The sequence below is a fragment of the Acanthopagrus latus genome, chromosome 9 (genome assembly GCF_904848185.1).
Source record: "Acanthopagrus latus isolate v.2019 chromosome 9, fAcaLat1.1, whole genome shotgun sequence".
Classification (NCBI taxonomy): Eukaryota; Metazoa; Chordata; class Actinopteri; order Spariformes; family Sparidae; genus Acanthopagrus; species Acanthopagrus latus.
The window spans coordinates 23822960-23841802 of record NC_051047.1 but is presented as its reverse complement, the minus strand read 5'-3'; the positions used below and the strand labels follow the sequence as shown (position 1 = coordinate 23841802).

Below are 18843 nucleotides of genomic sequence, written 5' to 3'. Positions count from 1 at the left end.
GCTAAGCACCGCTTGTGACCATAGCAACAGCTAACAATCTGCAACAACGCAGATGCCAGACAGGCAGGCAGAAGGCAGACAGGCAGGCAGACAGACAGGCAGGCAGGCAGGCAGACAGGTAGTTATTTTTTAACACAGTTGTGTTTCATTGCATCATTTTCGTTTTCCTAATTTCAGTTTATATTTATTATTTTTTCATGAAACTCTGTTCATGGGATAGAGAAGGGATTACTAGCACGGCATCAACCACTGACCACAAGGAAAGCTAGGGTGAAACCTTTTGCAGCACTCGCAATGATTTAGATCAAATTACACTCAGACTGGGATCAAATATAAGTATGTCAAAATGAGCGGGCCATTTTGAGACAGATCATGAATCCTGGTACCCTAACCAAAATCTTAAGGCACACCTGTATTCATATCTGTGCAAAACAGCCATCACAACACATGTTATCTGATTTGTACATGTTTATTTTTGGCTCCCTGGAGGGTTTTAAAGGGATTTTTTTAGGCTATGGATTTTGCCTCTCTGTCAGGAAGTGGATGTGTACGACAAAGAATATATTGAATTAAATTATCATTGATTACTTGGATGTTTCAATTGTAACAACTTCCCAAGACACACCTTGACTTGCTTCATGCCACACCTGTGTGCCTCGCCACACCATCTGGGAACCACTGCCTTGTGCTATGTATTTTTTTTAAACCCTTCAGAGGGCTGTCACAAGAGACTGTCAGAGAAAACCTGCAGTGTATTGTAGGGTTAAAGAGATGTCACATGGGTGTATAAGATTTGTGAAACAGTACATTGCTGAGTGTTACTAGTGTAACTCAATTGTGGAGTCTAACTAGTCTCCCACTCTTACAACAGCCACCCTCACAGTGATGTTATTTGTAGTACACTCCTATGATATACCTGTTTGGTGAGTTCAGTTAAAAGCAAGCAGGTAAAAGAGCAGGTATGTTAGAGGCCGAGCACAGATGCCTGTTGCTCCATTCTGTCAAGGTAAGACATCTACTCCTACATGCAACTTCAGACAGAAATACTTGAATTAAGAATGACTTTTCTATAGAAATTGACACAACTTTTTATATTAGCCAGATACTTCCTTAAGTTAAAAGCATATCACTAAAATGTGTATGATTTGGGTTTTGTGATACTTTTAGTGATAGTTTTTTATCTTTCTTTACAGTTGTAGTAGTAGTGTTGTGATTTATTGTGACCTTTTTTTATCAAATAATGCTCACAAAATAAATATTACAACATTGGTGCTGTCAGAGCTTCTCCTCGAATCAAAGTGTAGATTGTAGATGAAGATGAGATTAAGGAAATCTTCCTAGACACCTTCACTGACGTTTCTGATGTATGTGCCGCCCATTTGAATCTCAGCTTTGTCGAGCGTGTTTGGTGAGTTGGGCTTTCACAGGAAAACACGTGTGCTCTTTTGCAAATCCCTTGATCACAAAGGTGCACAAATTAAATTGTCTTTGAAATAAACATCTGACAGAATTTCACTCTAATCCAGTAGCCGGCCTGTCATTGCAGTTCTCTCAAAGGACAGGAAGTGATGCTTCGCTGGGTCTTGTTCGCTTTGTTCTTTGGCATCTGTGCCAGTGCTGGAAAACAGAAAGGAAAACAAGCAGCCAAAAGCAAGTCTCCTGACCTGTCGAGAGGTGTGTGATCTTCCACTTTTTTTTTTTTTTTTTCAAGCATGCACAGCGTAGTTAACATCTCAAGAAAATGAGCTTGAGTTTGTGTTTCGAGGCACTCAAATAAAGTCCAAAATTTGAATTTGTTGATTCAGTTAATGCAACCACAGGGCACTGTGTGACATGTTCATTGCTGTTGACGGCACTGTTGTTGTGTCCTACAGGATGGGGTCATAGTATCAAGTGGGTCAAATCTTATTCAGATGGCCTGGCTGAGATGGTCCAAAGGTAAGACTCTTCACCTTGATGACAATTTTGAAATATTTTGTGGCTCCAGCATGTAATCTGATGAATTGCCTCCAGTGATGTCACTCTGCAGCTAAACTGCATCATGGGTAATAAAGGGTGCCATGTTTTGAGAAGCACAGCTGGTCTAACACTGCACACCTGCAACACTTTGGATTTATAATCAACAGTTGAACGGCAAATGTTGAAAATCGTCACAGCAGAAACAGAGATATCGCTTTTGTTCCCCCACACATTATTTTTTCATTTCACAACCTGCCTCCTACATTTCCCACAATGCAACTAAGGATGCGAGTGACATCACTGGAGGTAATTTACTGGATTACATGCAGATTCCTCTGGAGACACACAAAAGAACTTGGTGTAAAATTGGTGGAGTTACCCTTTGATGTTGACTAAGAAAGCAGGAGATTGTCCTCTAATTCTGCTTTCTAATAACAGATACACATAATGCCAGAAAACATATTAAGAGATTCTTAAAAAATGGCATTTTGTTTGTCATTCTTCTTTTTAAAATCTGACATGAGGACTTTGATTTTTCAGGGATTATGTTTTGCATCACGCCCATCATTGTGTGCATTGTGTTGAGGAATGTGTTGAGTTGTGTCTCTCTGTGGTTTTGCTCTCACAGTCAGAAGCCGTTGATGGTCATCCATCATAAAGAAGACTGCCCTCACAGTCAAGGTACTGCTGCAACTGTGGTTTAATACAGAACAAAAAAAAAAAGAAATGTTGAGTGTAAAAAACATTGCACATCCCGCGCTGTCCTTCTAACCCAGAGCTGGGCTTGGTTTCACGGGGAACACAGTGGGTGCATTCCTCAATACCAGCCAAACAGGCAATGAAAATAGAAAAGAATTATAGTCATTAATCACACAGCTGCTTGCCAGGAAGTGAGCTCAATGGAAGTCTCTACTGGCATTTCTCAACACATAAACAATAAATACCACCTGCAGGGCAAAGTCTGGCTTTTACTTTTGACTTTGTCAGATTTGGGGAAAAAAGTAAAATATTTTACAGCTCATATTTGAATGCCTGAACATACCCCTGGTATGTTCAGGCATCATTTTGATTGTCAACACCTAACAGGTGAGGTTTAAGTGGGTTGGGTCTCATACAATTATAGTTCATTAACTTGTGTTAACTTTGGCAAGAAGTAGACAAGCAGATGTGGATGTTCAGTCGGTCTCACCTGCAGAACCTGTTCATCACATTCCATACACCCTCTGTGTCTGTCAGAGAGAGACAAGGTCGAGTTTATGGGCCGGAAGTTTATGAACACAGTCGGTGTTGACTGAAAATACCAGAACACAGTAACAGAATTTAATTTGTATTGGTGTGTTGCAGCCCCTTGTAGTTTTAATTACTTTACTTGATTATGTTTTCAAATTTAAGCTAAACAATTCTTTTAACAGCACTGAAGAAGGCGTTTGTTGCTAATAAGTCCATCATGAAAATGGCCAGAGAGGATTTCATCATGCTCAACTTGGTGGTGAGTTCATTGATCATATATGAAAAAAACACAATTGAAATCAATCAACCAAACTTAATTTGTGTAGCACCTTTCATACAGGTTAGCTAGTTTCTGATTCTGATTCTGATTCAGTTTAAAGACAGATTGACTGCAGGACGTAATAAAGGGGACGCAAAATATTAAAGATTATAAAAACAGATGATATGAGTAAAAGGAAGAAAGTATTGAGAAGGAACCGTCTTTTTCACCCTGTCTTTGGCCTCATCATTGACTAATTTCTTCTGTTTATCTTGGTTTGCTTGTTTTAACAGGGTGAGTCTGGGGACAAGAATCTGGCCCCTGATGGCTTCTATGTTCCCAGGATCCTTTTTGTCGGTAAATAGTTACACCTCGTATCAAAATATATCAACCATCACTTTAGAGTCTAACAGGGCGGTCAGATGAAAAATGCATTTCCCTCATCAAACTCACTCTCCTCTGAGTTTCTTGACTAACTTTGAGACTCTCACAGATTCTCACAGTACTTTTTCAGCCCTTTTAGCAGAATAATGACTCAAACCTAACAGATGGCAGACACGGTGCTGATGAGGAGGAAAGGAATAAAGGCTAACCGACTGAGTAGTTATGTATTCTTAATGATAGTGTGGGAAGTGTTGGAGAAACTGGGACTGGAGATTCTTCTTTTCTCTCAGCCCTAAATAACAGTTTATTCGGCTGTTTCCTCACTGAAATTGACTCCCGTTATCTGTTTTTATCATTATATTTTCATTTCCACTGGTTGCTTTCCCTTCATATTTTCACTACAAGTTGCTTTTAATGACTGTGACTACAGAAAAGAAGGTAGATAAGACACTGGATGGCAGTGATGGCAGTAACAGTCATCACAGTCGGATCACGTTGCTCGCTCCTCCTCAGCTGTGTGGCATGTCTTTCTGCAGATCCAACCCTGATGGTGCGCACAGACATTCAAGGAAAGTTCAGAGACCACCTCTACACCTACGAGCCAGCTGACGTAGAAGCCTGTGAGTGACCGTCCACTCTCTCTGATGACAAGTTTGGGGGAGGAAAGACGGGAGGGAGGAGGGAGTGCTGCACACCGTACCTGTCAGGAACGTGAAGACAGACTGAGCCCTCATCATGTTTTCTCATTACCTCGATATTTTGACAGATGACAAAATTTTTCTGTGAGAAGGGTCTGACAGAGAGGACGAGGGGCTTGGTATGGGTGATAATAAGGGAAGTTTGCAGGTTTTGGGTTGCAGCAGGAGGGCACTGAAAGGTCCGACTGCTTTTATACTTACTGTGTAGTTTCATAACAAATGCTATGTCCAATTTGTTGAATTACAGAAACAAGAAGATCTACTTGGTGGATTAAACACGCTTTTAGAAAGAAAATTTGATTTTTGAGTCTCATTCCCAACTTGTCAAAAACTTGTCCTACAATCCAAAGCGTCAGTTTTTGACGAGTTGGGTGTGAGACGCAAAAGATGTATGAGCTTTAAAAATGATTTTGGCAAGAAAAAAAGAGCCAAATTCAACACTTCCCTACAACACAGATGTGTTAAAAAGGTTTTAAAGTGCCACCACATACAGTTAATGTAAAGTGGTTTCACCTCTGCTCGACCTGTGGATCAGAAATGAATAAATATGTAGATGCTTTGGTCAGACTATATAAACAATTAACATACAAATTTCATATAAATGTGATTAAAGCTCTTTATTCTTACTTTTCCTTAACAGTGGCCAACAACATGAGGAAAGCCAAAGTCCTGATGCACCTCGACCTCTAACTGGCTCAGTCTGCCATCTGACTTCCCTCCGTCTTCCAGTCAGGCTGGGCGTCCTGCTCAGTGTTCAACACTGAAATGTTTACATGTTGGTCAGACGTCAATAAAGACAAAATGAACAGAAAGAAAGGAGAGTTTCTGTGTAAATGTGACATATAATGTTGGGGTATTAACGCTTGCATGCTCATTCACCCGCAGCACATTAACATACTATCGTTTATGATAGTATTCTGCCAAGAGCTATTAAAGGAATAGGTTGTCATTCTGGGAAATACTTTGATTAATCAAATTTCTTTTAAATGTTTTAAGAGTTGTTCATGAATTAAACACTCCTTCTTTTCTTCCTCTTTCAACACAATGAACCAGTTGTGGTAACACTTCATAATAACCATCAATGAAAAGTCACTGAATACATGTCGTACACATCAGCAAAGATTCAGTAATTATATACTAGTCTGTATCACTCCTAATGAAGTAATCTTGGTGATATTTGTGTCATCTTCATTTACATATGTTTGGTATTCATCCAGAAGTGTCAGGAAATAATCAAGTTACATCACTGCAGTGCTGTGACACTTGGATTATGCTGCTGGCTCCGCTATTTAATTAGTTATTATCAGAATACATTTTTGAAGTAACCCTTCCAACCCTGTATAAACATCAGTTGCAACTTTACAATAAAACTGCTTAATAAATGGTTAATAAAGAATTTAACAGCTAATTAATAGTGAAATAACCATTATCTAAAGCTACCATCTATGTGATAACAACAGGTGAAATAATGGACACAATCTCTGTGGACAATAACCTGAAAACTGAATAACGTCTCTCAGATTGTTCTGTGTTTTATCCACAAGGTGGCAGCATAATATAGAAATCTAAGTTCCCATGACTATGTCCACTGAAATCATAATTGTACTAATTATTACCCATGCTAACTGGATTATTCCGTGAAAAAGTTGATCCAGGAATCACTGTAGAGACAGTTTATCATCCTTTTAGTGTATATTCCAGAATAGCATCCATTTATCCTCTCTTCTCCTCAGCTCTCCCCTTAAAGCTTTGACACTCATTAATCTTCATTATTTGATCCACAGTTCTTCCTGGACTTTTCTCCAAACATGTGCTTTAGGTCTCATTGTGCATCTCTTGTTTAACAGCTCACCAAAACTGCAAAAGCACGGATCCTCGACAGAATGGGACCACGCTGCGTTGCCGTAAATAGCCCAGATGCAGTTTTCTGCTGTCATCGCCAGGATTAACGAGCGTTTTTTAATTGTTATGGCTTCACCTCTCGAAGGAAGAGTGAAGCTGACTGCTACAGACGTTTATCAGCAGGGGTGACGGTTCTGCAGACTTGCAGCTGCGTCAACAACGCGCACTCAGAACCTTATTAGAACTAATGAGATGCATCCTGAAAACCCAGTTATTTTCTTTGAAATTGGAGAAAACAGAGATTGTAAATGGGTCAGTAAGTTTTACTTCCTCAATATTATTTTTCTTTAACATCTACTGAAGGAAGTGATCACTGAGAAGTGATTAAATTATTCACGCTGCCGTTGCTCCTTTTTTTTCCTCTGCGCCGACATCTGAAGCAATTGTGTTCCTCCCTCTGATGTTTTTCGGATTTCTGTCTCTCAGATGGACCCAAGATGATTCTTCAGCAACTTCCAACTATTTTTCCTTCTGCCGCTTTTTCTCGAGAATAGGTTTCATAGACTTACACTCCTGGGTTCATAATAAAATGTGTTTTCTACTCAGACTTTCCTATACCCAGGGCCTGACAATTCCCTGTCTGGCTCATTGCTGCTCTGTGAAGGAAACATTGCCTCCAAAACCCTTTTCAACACTTATTGCCTCCAAAAAAACTGCAATGTTGCTCTGCAATAAGAAGCACATCTTCCTTTACTTGACAAAAAATACAAACATCCGGATGTGAGTGGAATCAAAACAAAAAAAACCCCAACACATTCATAGATAATTGAAGACCATCCTCAATGAGAAATGTTTGGAATAAGTGCAAAAACACAAACATTTGTACCATGACTTTCTCTAGGTTACTGCAAGTCTGCTGGTCTAATTTGTATGAAATTCTTTGCCTGTGCTCCATTCGCCTTTTGTCAGTCGCAGCCTTGAAGAAATGACTCAGGGAGACAAGATTTCTTCAGACACACACACACACACTCTGAAGGACAGTGTGACGGAAAGGGTCGGACTTCATAATGAAGTTCAGGCTGCGATCATCTCGGATCAGTTTGATCTTCATCTGCAATTAAATGATTATGAAGATGTGTTCATTTTGTTTTATCGTCAAACTCACTGAACTTGAACGCTGAACAGTGTTTGACCTGTTTTGGTTTTTGAGCAGGAAGCGAAACTGTTTTCAAGCCGAAATCTTTAAATTCAATGTCCACTACAGTATCACGGTGGAAAAAGGGGCAAACATTAGCGTGTCCGTCCAGCTATCATGCTTCCAACACTGCTGGCTGGAGACAAATACCACCTGTGACTACTGCAGAGTCATTGGACCTGGGAATGGATGCCGATGCCACCCATTCCCACTGACAGATTTTATGGGATGTAGTAGTTTAGTTTAGTGTGAACAGTTAATTAAATCATAACTTCAGTTCAGCTTGATTGGTGGTGCAGCAACACTTCAGGCCTGGCACGAACACAGTGCAGAGAAAGTGTCATTGTTTCAGACCGACGCAGCACCCGTGTTGTATAAATAGCAAATGTACGTGCACCCACGTGTGCGCCCCCGGGCGTGTTGGTCTCGAGACGCTGCTTTCAGTTATTTAAAACTTCTGTGCGCTCTGTAACGACACTGTAGCAAATAATGTGGCACATTTAGGCAGAAAAACTAAAAGGTTCAATCATAAACTTGACAAGAAAGAAGAAACTTTCCAACAGAATTAAACTTTTATCTTCTGATGGAGCTTCTGCGAGGCTAATTCAGTTTGTCACCACTCCGCCCCCATAAGGAAGCCGATCACACAGGTCGACTAGACTTATTACCGCCCATATTTTCACTCCTTGTTAGGCAATGACCTCCGGCGGCCGTCGTAATTAGGAGGGAGTCAGAAGAAGTAGTATGAAGAGCGGGAAAGGCCTTATCTTCACATTCCTTAAAGGGAAGCGGTCACCGATAGTGTTCTAGTTTAATAGGCACAACTTACAAACATAATTTAGCAAGTCACTATGTTTTCCTAAACCTAATCAAGTAGTTTAAGTGCCTTCACCTAGATAAACTGAATCCATACGACGGAGTCATGTTCTTTTGTAGACAGCGATACGTCTGCTTTCTATACACTCAGTTGTTTATGTGTGAGGATGCCTTGACTTCTTCAGCCTCTTCAATCTTTTGGTCACAGAGGAAAGACGTCGTGTCTTCATCGGGAGATGCTGAAGGTGTGACAGGTCTCAGGTTTCCATGTCATTTTTTTTTTGTTGTTTTTAAAACTCAGTATCATGGAGCTAACATTAGCATGGAGAGCTCTGACTTGCAAAAAGCTGTACTTAAAAACTGTACATTACACACAAAGCAAGAACCCTTGAATTCTGTGAGATGCTGTAGCTAAACATGCTGCCAAACACACACACACACTCACTTTTTTCAGTTTGACTTTGGCAGCGACAAGGGCACCAGGCTATTAGTCCTCGTTTGCACACTGCTTGGACAATTTAGCTATTCAAATAGAGCCCGCTTACTGGAAAACAGCTCCTTAATGAAGAGGTGGCCAGGTAATATGCCATAAATATATTCTTTTATTCTTCCCACACACTCATAAATACACACTGCCCGTACCGCATACGGCGCCATTACGTACACCCACGCACATCTTAAACACAAACTTAAACACACACACACACACACACACTTGTCACACACAAACACAAGGGCAGACTGTTATTATAATGTGTTCTGGGGGGAAACCGGGAGCAATTTTCGCCATGTAAATCAAAAAGGTCAAAATGCAAATGTCAGCTTTTCCGTCCTCCTCTCCGTTTTAATTATTCTGTCAGGTTCAAAGAGTCTTCATCAGAAAAGGAGCCGCTCTGACAAAGGAAGGCCTGAGCTCACAGATAAGCTCAATCTGCGTCTCCTCTTGACACTTTCTTCTCTATACTTAGCCTATCTACACTCTTCTCACACACACGGCGACAGCATTACCTCAAAGTAAATTACAATGTATCAGTAAGAGCGCGGTGCCAAAAGAGATGGTTCTGCAATTACCAGCCGGCTGTGGGACGGTGAGTCAATTAATTTACGCCGCTCCCTGTTAGCTGATTCTGAAAACTCAGGAGATGTAAGATTAAAGTCTCAGTATTATTGGTTGAGGCTGTGTGGGATCGAGCCAGAACCGGCACACTGACCTGCCCTCAATTACTGTGTGACATGAAGGATGTTCTGTGCTCGATGGTCCGTGTGAACATTTGGGCTTTTTCCCCTGAAAGAAAATATGTTTCCAACACAGAATTTTGTGGCAGTTGGGATATTTATCACTTCTAATGTGTTTAACAGGGATTTTTATTTGATGCTTTCACATGACGAGCACAACACAGCCACATTTATTTTTCCTCTTCTTCTGAATGAAATATCTACTTTTTGGTAGATTTCAAAATTTCAAAATGCATCCTCGTGGAAAACGGAACCAGCAACTAGATAATGCATTTGATTGCAGTTTTTCCTATCTTTTTTTATAATATTAGCTTTGCCTGTAACACTTGATAATAACTATCATGAATAAATTGTATATTTAGAATTAAAGCAACATTATGAAACTTTGTTCTACCTTAAAAAACAGCTTCAAATCCTGGTGGTGGTACAGTGTCAGGGTGAATGGTCTCTTTATCACTTGTTTCTGCTCCATGTATCTTCAGTGAAGGTAGAATTATCTCGACAGGTAACACTGTCATGACGTCATGAGTTTTGTTCATAGTTAGCACCTACATTATGTCTGACAGCGTTGATGCACTCAGAAACCGCGGGGGGCGCCACACCCAATAAAATGCCAATTTTTACATAATGATCCTCTCTAGTTACAGGAGTTTAATTAACTGTAAATTATGATGGTTATTAAAGTGTTCCTTCTTTTTCTTGTGATCATAAAAAAGTTTCAGAATCAAAGTTTATCAGAGCGTAGCTTCCTGTGTGCACCGGAGGAAAAAGAACTGCCAACAAAATGCTGTTTCATGTCCGTTGGATTGTTGGGACCTCGGGCCAGAAGCTGCAGCAGTCCGTCCCACTGCAGCTCATTATGTCCCGCTGTCGCTCTGTGGCAGGCAGGCAGGCAGTGACCGTCTGTGATCACACTGCATTATGTGACATTGATTTTACGGCACATTTTTCTATTTTGCTAAGTATTTCTCACTTTAATTAATCACCAAACATTCAGGGAGGAGTTTTAAGCTGGGCTACAGATCTCTGCAAGCTTCTCCATGACTCCACTGATTGTGGCTTTTTTAGAAGCAGATGCCGTAAATGAAGATCAGTGAATTAGTTTATAGTTGCCATCTTTATACCAGTGTTTGAACTTTCTAGATAGGCAACTGAAACTAGAAAAGTGTTTGTTTTTCCACACCTCTACCTAGATTCACCCCTCACGCGTGTCTTTGCCTTGGACTCGGTGACAATGGCTTCGACGCTATCAGTGTATAAAACCTTCCCTCTCTCTCACTCACACACACACACACACACACACACACACAAGGTCACAGAGGTACTCTAGCCGGTGAATAACAGGAGGCTGGAGCCGGCCGCAGCGGAGAAGCGGTCTTGCCATGTGATTCGCCACATACATCAACTCTGTTGAGCAGAAAATTGAAATGGAAATGTGGGCCTTGAAAGAGTGTGGCTCCCATTTACCTCTGGACCAGAGCTAATGATTTGTCATTTCTCTCAGGGGCACGAGCTGCTGCCCTCGCTCTCACACTCGTCCCGCACCAGAGGCCCGGGCAGCCTCGCCGTCCTCCACTGTACCGCGTGAATGTTACAGCTCCGTGACTGTACTGTACTCGCTTTCTGTTTAACCCGAACTCATGACGACTTAAAGCAAAGCTTGAACATAGTGCTGATGAATTATAGAAAACTGTCAGGAGGATTCTAGTAAATAAGCTTTAAATATTTATTCAAACATTCTCATTAAAACATGTTTCACAGGCTGACAGATTATCAACAAACTGCACAGTCGACTGCTTTCATTAAGTGCTACACACCAGGGTCGACTCGAGTGCATCACCAGAATAATTCTGATTCAAGGAAGTTTTAACATATTGGATCAAATATTCTCCTGTGGTTTTTAAACTTGCTGCCGATCTCCACTCAGCTGACGCTAAACACTGCAGCCAGCGGAACATTTGACCCTCATACGCCACCCACAGCCTGCACGTCCTCTGGCTATTGTTAAAGCTGATCTGCTGTAACACGCAACACTCGCATCCTGATAGATGTGATAATATGAATGTTTATGTAAACAGCAGTGGGGCTGTTAAGATTCAGCAGATGGCCTCTGAATTATTGAAGAGTTGAGACTCTTCCTATCATGTTTTTGGTCCGAGTTGTGTTCCTTTTATTACTGTTTGGATCTGCTTTTTTTTTCCCCGCAAGCTTTCATCATGTCAATGGAGTTGTGAGCACGGAGGGCCCCAGCATTTAAAAGCTAAGCTTGATGTGTGATGTATTATTGATCTGATGGCAGAATCTGCTGGAATACAGACACAGACACACACAGCGTGCTACTCTCCATTCACTGGGTGACCTCGTGATTTCTACAATTTTCTGTTCAAAATATCAGATTTTTGTACTTTTATTTGCAAGCAACATTTCAGTCTCTCTCAGGATGACAAACAATGAAATATCTTAGAATAATTTTAGAAAATGTTGGCGATCTCATATTCAACTGAACACTGGAGTGGCAACAGAAAACTGGATCACAAGTCTGCCCTCTTTTTTTCTGGGAGATTATGGCACATAAAAATCTATTATGGAAGCAAGATTTATGTGGAGCCAATCAATGTTCGCCACATAATGACACTTTAAAACAATAACCCCATCCATCACCGGTTTCAGTGTGAAATAGGCAGAACTTAAAAAGTACTGTAAACTTACCACTTGGTGACCTGACTCGACTCCCCGTGTGAGTCGAAGATTAAAACAGCGGTAAATGCATGAGACACCTCCGTCTGACTAATCCAGCCTCACCTTGAGTCTGATTGACACCGAGCGCGTTTGGAATTTGTTTCTGCTGAAATGTTCCTCTCAGCGTGTGAATCGAGCTCCTGAACGTGGAGTTTGAGTTGAACGACCAGTCATGTATTCACAATATATATGTATTTATATATATTTAATGCAATCTCAGGTGGAGTCTTGTGTTAAACAAACATTTTCCTAAAAATATGTGAGATCCTGTGGCAATTCTAAAGATGGTGACATATGCAGGGGTGTATCTAACAATGATACAGATTGACTATGACTTTATTGAACTGCACAAACAGATGTTCAGCAGCTGGCTCCTCTGGATGGACAACTTCAGTCACATGGTGTGACAGGTCAAATATGCTGACCAGAGTATACTTTTAATTCCCAGTTCCCTGTTGAATTAAGGTCCTACGATTTGTCTCAGCTTAATGTACACCCTGCTGCTGATTTGACCATACAGTAGGCCTCAGCCATTTGACAGCCTCGTTCTGGCCCTTTGTCTGCTTCTATCACAAAAAATACTTTCATTTTTTTAAAAAGTATTTGTCTTGCCTCTTTTGTTTAACAATCCTATTTCAATTGTAAAACGTTTTTGAAAAATAAAACGGACGGTGTGTCCGTCTTATTTTGGATTGTAAATGTGGATTGTAAATGTGTTTAGTTTTAAAAGTCAGACATGCTAAAAGTCTGGTGCCTTGGTGGCACTTCACTGTTTTCAAATCTGGCAATGCTAAAAAAGTAGTACAGGGTGTTATATACTCCACAAGGTATTGACCCCTTCACAATTAAAGGATAAATAAGTAACATGTAGTCACAGAAGACTGAGGGGATCGTAGGAGCACACTGCTTTCAAGCAGTACTCCTCTAATGTTGTTGTGTTTTGACTCTCAGGGCCACCGTACTATATACTCTATTCTCTATAGAGAAGTGTCACTTTCATAATTAAAGATACAAGGAGCAACATGTCGTTGAAGCAGACCGAGAGGATCACAGAGACACACTGCTGCCTGTGGTTTTCCTGTAGTTGCTCCTCAATAGATTTTCTGTGGAATCTCAGTGTTTTGACCCTCAGAAACACATTATAGAAGCTACAATATCATATATAGAAGTAATTATGCATAATGAAAAGTTACAGAATATTATGTATCCATGATAAAACTGAAGTGATGACGGGACTCAGAGAAAAAGCGGCAAATCAACTGTCCCCCATTACAGCACCATGGACAGCGCCACGGATTTGTCAAAACACAGCACAGTTCCACATCTGAGATTTCAGATTCATGGTCACAGATTCTGCCAAACTCAGATACAGGATCTATGAATCAGGGACACTAGACCGGCCTGTTCAACTGAACATGATTTTGGATGCATGACTTCCACTTGTAACTGTTTTTAAATAGTATTTGTGCTCTGGACGTCTGACAGTACTTACACCACTGTCCTGGTTTAATCACAGCGAGCTCTGCAAAGCAATCTGTTCGGAGACAAATGTAAATTTTTTCCCCCGTGCAATGATTCTCATAAGTTATTTATCACACTATAAATGTTTTTTTTTTTTTTTTTTTGCAGCCTGAAAGCATCAAAACGATGATGCAATTAATTTCAGTCTTCTTCTTCGACGACTGACAGTTTGATTTAGAGCGCCTCGAATGAACTCTCCAGTGGACAAATAGAGACAGACACAGAAAAAAAACAAAAAAAAAAACAGAAGAAAGAATGCCAACCATGTGCAAAAGTAAACTAAGAACTCTTTTATTCTTTTTTGTTCATTTTATATATCTATCTTTAGCTGTTTATTTTTTATTCATTTTTTTTTCTACTCGAGTCCTTTAAAAGTTTGTCATCATGCTAGGTGCAGCTTCAGTGTTGGTAGTACATGCAAGGTTGTGGTTTTTTTCGGATGGTGCAGGTTTTTCACACATCGGACAACTGGAGGAGAGGGACAACGGGGAGAATATTGAGTGGACAAACACTGACCACTCTGGAGTCAAAGCCCCCCCCCACGATAAAGAACAGAAACAAAGAAAAAAAAAAAAAACCCAAATACAGACGCAGCTGCAGGGTTTGTTCAGTCGGGTGGTGGTGGTGGTGGGGGGGCATCAATCATCATCGAGGACTCACAATGGATTAAGCAGAAGCAGTTCAGTTCTTGCTGTGATAGTTGCCATCCAATCCATAAACGGGGACGGTTTTATATCATGACATCATCAGTTGACATCTTTAGTGCAGACAAAAGAAGAACAAAACTCTACAAGCAGGCAGTCTCTTTAGAGGGGAAATATACAAAAAACAATCCTCAGACAGCTTTGTAGAGAGAGGACAGAAGAAGAGGAGGAGGAGGAAGAGGGGGAGTGGGGGGAGGGAGACGTCATTCAGACTCCTGTTAGCGATGGGGTGACATTAAAGGAGACATCAGGAGTATTGCTTGTGACTTTGGTCTGGGTATGTTTGGATTTGTCAGGGGGGGCACTGGATCCCACAGTTCTCTCTTCTTCTTCTTTTTTTTTTTCTTAACCCAATTCCTAGGTTTCTACTTTTAAAGGTCCGGTATGTAGGATTAGTGGCACCTAGTGGTGAGGTTGAAGATCGCAACCAACTGAACACTCCTCGCCTCATCTTCTGCTAAAATTGTGAAAAAAGAAACGCAAAAATGCCCCTTCTGAGCCCGTCCTTGGAAGAAAAAACCCCCCAACATTTAAGTTGGTCATTAGGCAGCAACCTCTGGTGGCCCCTACTTACAGTCCAGTTGGGCAACGACCTCTAGTGGCCATAGCAATTATGGCAGCAGCAAAGGAGGACGTCAAGAGAAGTCGTCTAAAGAGCGAGAAAGTCTGTAGCAGCGGGAAGTCAGGGACAGATGCTCAGGTTCAGTTTCGCGCTGACTGTGAGAGTGCAAGTCACACAAAAATCTTAACTTACAAACGTCGAGTTACGTCGAGTACAATTAGAAACTGAAGTTGCATAATTGACGTAGTTGTTTTGAGCCAAACCACTCTGTTTCACATAAACGTAACCAAACTGCGAGCGCACGACAAATGTCCGGTACACCTGCCACTGTCACGATGCAGCGGTGATGTTGTTTTGGTAACTGAGGATGCGTTGCCTAAATCCTACACACTGGACCTTTGAGTCGACTCTGGTTGATTTCCCTTTTCCTGCTTTTCTAACACAGACTCATAAAACAACCAAATAGAAGTAAAAAAGTTACATATATGACATCACACGTGCCAGCTGGTGGATGCCACTTTTAGCTGAGGCACCTGACAGTGCATATTTTCTTCTTTTTTTTTTTAAACATTGGTGGCTACAATGGGGATGAAGCTTGTTAAACCCCGGCAGTGTTAGTGCCATGCTTTATGGTGCCCAGCGAGTCACAGAGAGCCACTAATACTTACTTAGGTACATTAACATCTTCACAATCTCAGCAACAGGGAGAACAGTTTGTAAGGGCGGGATGGGCTGATCGTACAGGGAACAGATTTTAGTCATTTTTGTTGTTCCTTATTTACACAGAACTACTTATACTGCAGCAACAATGATTGCAGGTCACAATATACAAGTGCCCACGGAGAGCTACAGATGCACTAAAGAAGCCTGACAATTCATTTTTCCCCCCAAAACTGGATGGATTACAGTTCTTTGTTTTTTTTTTCTTTTAAATCTCCCTTAAAAATCAAAAGCACGTTGTTAAGTGAGTGTACAAAAAACAAACAGTAAAGGGTCGATTTATAAAAGAAAAGGTGAGGAAACACACATGGACATCATCATCTTTGGTGAAGATTCCACAGAGTATGAGTCTGAGCACACACATATATTGCACACACATATATCGCGCACACACACACACACACACACACACACACACACACACACACATACACGCTCACATACATTTCCTACAGCTGGGAAGAGGAATTCACTGCAGTTACTTGGAAATGTGTCCTCATGTATGGGTTTTTAAAACTTGAGGATGTTTTTTTTACGCACTCGGGGTGTGTAAAGGTGGCAGGTCGGATCACAAAGGTCTTCCAGGACTACGCAGCTAACGTTTGTTTCTGTAGATGAAGAAGAGACGGAGGTGACATCACACTGTGACACGTTTTGGTTGTAACCTACTTGGTAGAGTTTGTCAGACATTAGCACACGTTGCATCCGTTCATACAGGGACTGCATGTAACTTCACTGTTGTGGAGGGATACAACAATCTTTGCATTTCAGACTATAACTACAGGCCGGCACAATGTAGCTTACTGCATGTTGCGCTCCAGGACATAGACCGAGCCTTTCTACTGACAGCTATCATGGATCCCTGCCACAAAGTTACAAGATCTGAGAGGTCTGTGTATGCTATCGCTGTTTTCACTGCAGGATTATCCCCCGATCCCTAAATGCCCAATCTTTAAAAAAAAACAACGACAAACAAAAAAACTGTCCCTGTCCCTCCCCCCGAAACAAACAAACAAACAAACAAACAATCACAAGAAATCTAGAAAATAGAGACAAAGATTCAAAGCTGCCTGTGGAGGAAGATGCTGGCATTCATTCAAAAATCATTCACTGATGGAAGCTCTCCACCACGTGTTTTCTGCTCTGTAGGCCTCCCAGTTCAGTTCCCATGCAAAGCCATGGCTTAGATCAAGGAAAAATACAACGTGCAGCACCTCCCCAAAGCTTGTCCCAAGACCCAGGCGAGGGGAGGAGGAATCAGGAGGAGGAGGAGGAGGAGGAGGAGGAGGAGGAGGTGTAGGGGGGCTGCGATGCTCTCAACATGACCCCGCCATGATGGTTCAAGTATGGAATGAGAGTGACGTAAAATAAATTAAGGATGAATGAATGGAGACATAAAAATCAACAAAACTGCTGCGACACCTAGCCTGCGTTTTCTTTCAGTGAATCAAACAGGACCACAACATGTTGTTACATTACCATCTTTAATACAGGGGCTATGAACATGTAGTCTCATCTAAGGAACGGACCGGATAACACACGTTAAACGTTACATAACTATTGTATGTTCTTTCTTTTCGGTACTAGATTTACATCCTGAAGATTTATGCATCTTTAAATTAAAGTTCCTCATATATATATATATATATATATATATATATATATATATATATATATATATATATATATATATATATAGATCTATAGAGATCTATAGATCTTTTTTTTTTTTTAGGTCCATACACGTTGGTTTTTGTTAACAAAGATCCTGTTTCTAGGCTACATTTCACCCTAAACTTGCTACACTCACTGATCAAGAGAACAGACAGAACTTTGTAATTTCAACTTGCACATCTACGGCATAAAAACATCTCTCGGAAAACACAAAAACCATGGATTCCAGTTTTAAAACAGAAAACAAGTCAGATGAAAACAAAAAAATCTGTTAAAATCAGAATAAAAGGACAGAAATCAACGTGAATGAGAAGCGGCGCTGTGAGGTCTTCTGAGGAATGAGAATGATGAGCTATGGATGGTTTTTGTGGATTTACGCACGTTTATTTCCACAATTACAAAGTGCACGTGCGCGCAGACACATGGGACGGAGGTAAGTGTCTCTGTGGGCTGGTCGATAATAGGGGGCTCTCTTGCTTTTCAGGCCTGGGTCGGGGGGGGAGGAGGAGTTGGGGGTTAAGGAAATCCCTTGGTCCCTTGACTCCCTCAGGAGCTCAGGGTGAACTGGTCTTGCTCAATGGGCTTTTTGACCCAAGCGCCCAGGCCGGCCTTGTGGAAGGCCTTGATGAGCGCCTGCTTGGCAGAGTGGTACTCTGTGGCTGCCTGCTTGGCTTCATGGTAGGAACTGGGCCTGAGCACCTTGATCCACAGGATGGACGACAACTAAAAGGGAGAGAGAAACAGACAACATATAAGATATTATGGGAAAATACTGAAATACATTTAGTTGTTTATTATTTGTACAAGGGGGCTCTAGCCACTGATGAAGCACTTTATTTTGAAATTTGTTTGAGTGAGATGTAAAGTAGGATATAAAACTTAGTTAAAAGGTGATGTTTTATTTTGTTAATATGATTGAATTCATTGGTGAAGACAGGTTACACAACTATTTTTGTATCTTCTCAATTCTAGCTCTTAGACAGTCGGAGTTTTAAAAAAATCGCAATCGTCAAAGAAAACCGCAATTGGTGCCTCTCTAATTTTCTAATTCAATTCACAGCTAATTTCTTTGACTGCAGCTCTGCCTTCTCTCTTCCTCCATAAATCAGCATTTAAGCATTAATTAACCATAATAAAGAAGTTAAAGAACCAGTGCTTAAATTCAAACCAGAACAACTGACTTCTATATGAGATATGAGGAACCAATCATCATGTTACGGCTGGAATTTACCGTCCTTTTGTAGCTACAAGTCGTGTTTCCACTGAACCTTTTTTGGTACTGTGCCCTTGAAGCCCTACAAAAA

The 18843-nt window shown here is 41.0% G+C and overlaps 2 protein-coding genes across 15 annotated transcripts in view; one reads left to right on the top strand and one right to left on the bottom strand.

Moving 5' to 3' along the window:
- Window position 1: 1 nt before the first annotated feature.
- On the top strand, window positions 2–5346 carry agr1 (anterior gradient 1). 7 transcript variants are annotated; one of them, XM_037109931.1, is made up of 9 exons: window positions 68–118; window positions 221–270; window positions 1547–1674; window positions 1875–1938; window positions 2588–2640; window positions 3372–3448; window positions 3742–3805; window positions 4369–4452; window positions 5171–5220. In XM_037109931.1, exons 3-9 carry the CDS (start codon window positions 1569–1571, stop codon window positions 5218–5220), a joined length of 498 nt encoding a protein of 165 aa, XP_036965826.1. In that variant the 5' UTR covers window positions 68–118; window positions 221–270; window positions 1547–1568. The 7 variants fall into 7 exon arrangements, with proteins under 7 accessions (XP_036965825.1, XP_036965827.1, XP_036965823.1 ...); XM_037109927.1 differs by lacking the exons at window positions 68–118; window positions 221–270 and adding exons at window positions 339–1006; window positions 1305–1408 and having other exon boundaries at window positions 5171–5346; XM_037109930.1 differs by lacking the exon at window positions 221–270 and having other exon boundaries at window positions 2–118.
- An 8800-nt stretch (window positions 5347–14146) lies between these two features.
- The window catches only part of adarb1b (adenosine deaminase RNA specific B1b), a 127484-nt gene continuing 122787 nt past the window's right edge, over window positions 14147–18843 (bottom strand). For all 8 annotated transcript variants that reach the window (XM_037110116.1, XM_037110118.1, XM_037110117.1 and 5 more), the window contains one exon: window positions 14147–18262. In XM_037110116.1, the coding sequence (XP_036966011.1) occupies window positions 18086–18262 (177 nt within the window). In that variant the 3' untranslated portion in view covers window positions 14147–18085. The remainder of the gene's footprint in view (window positions 18263–18843) is intronic.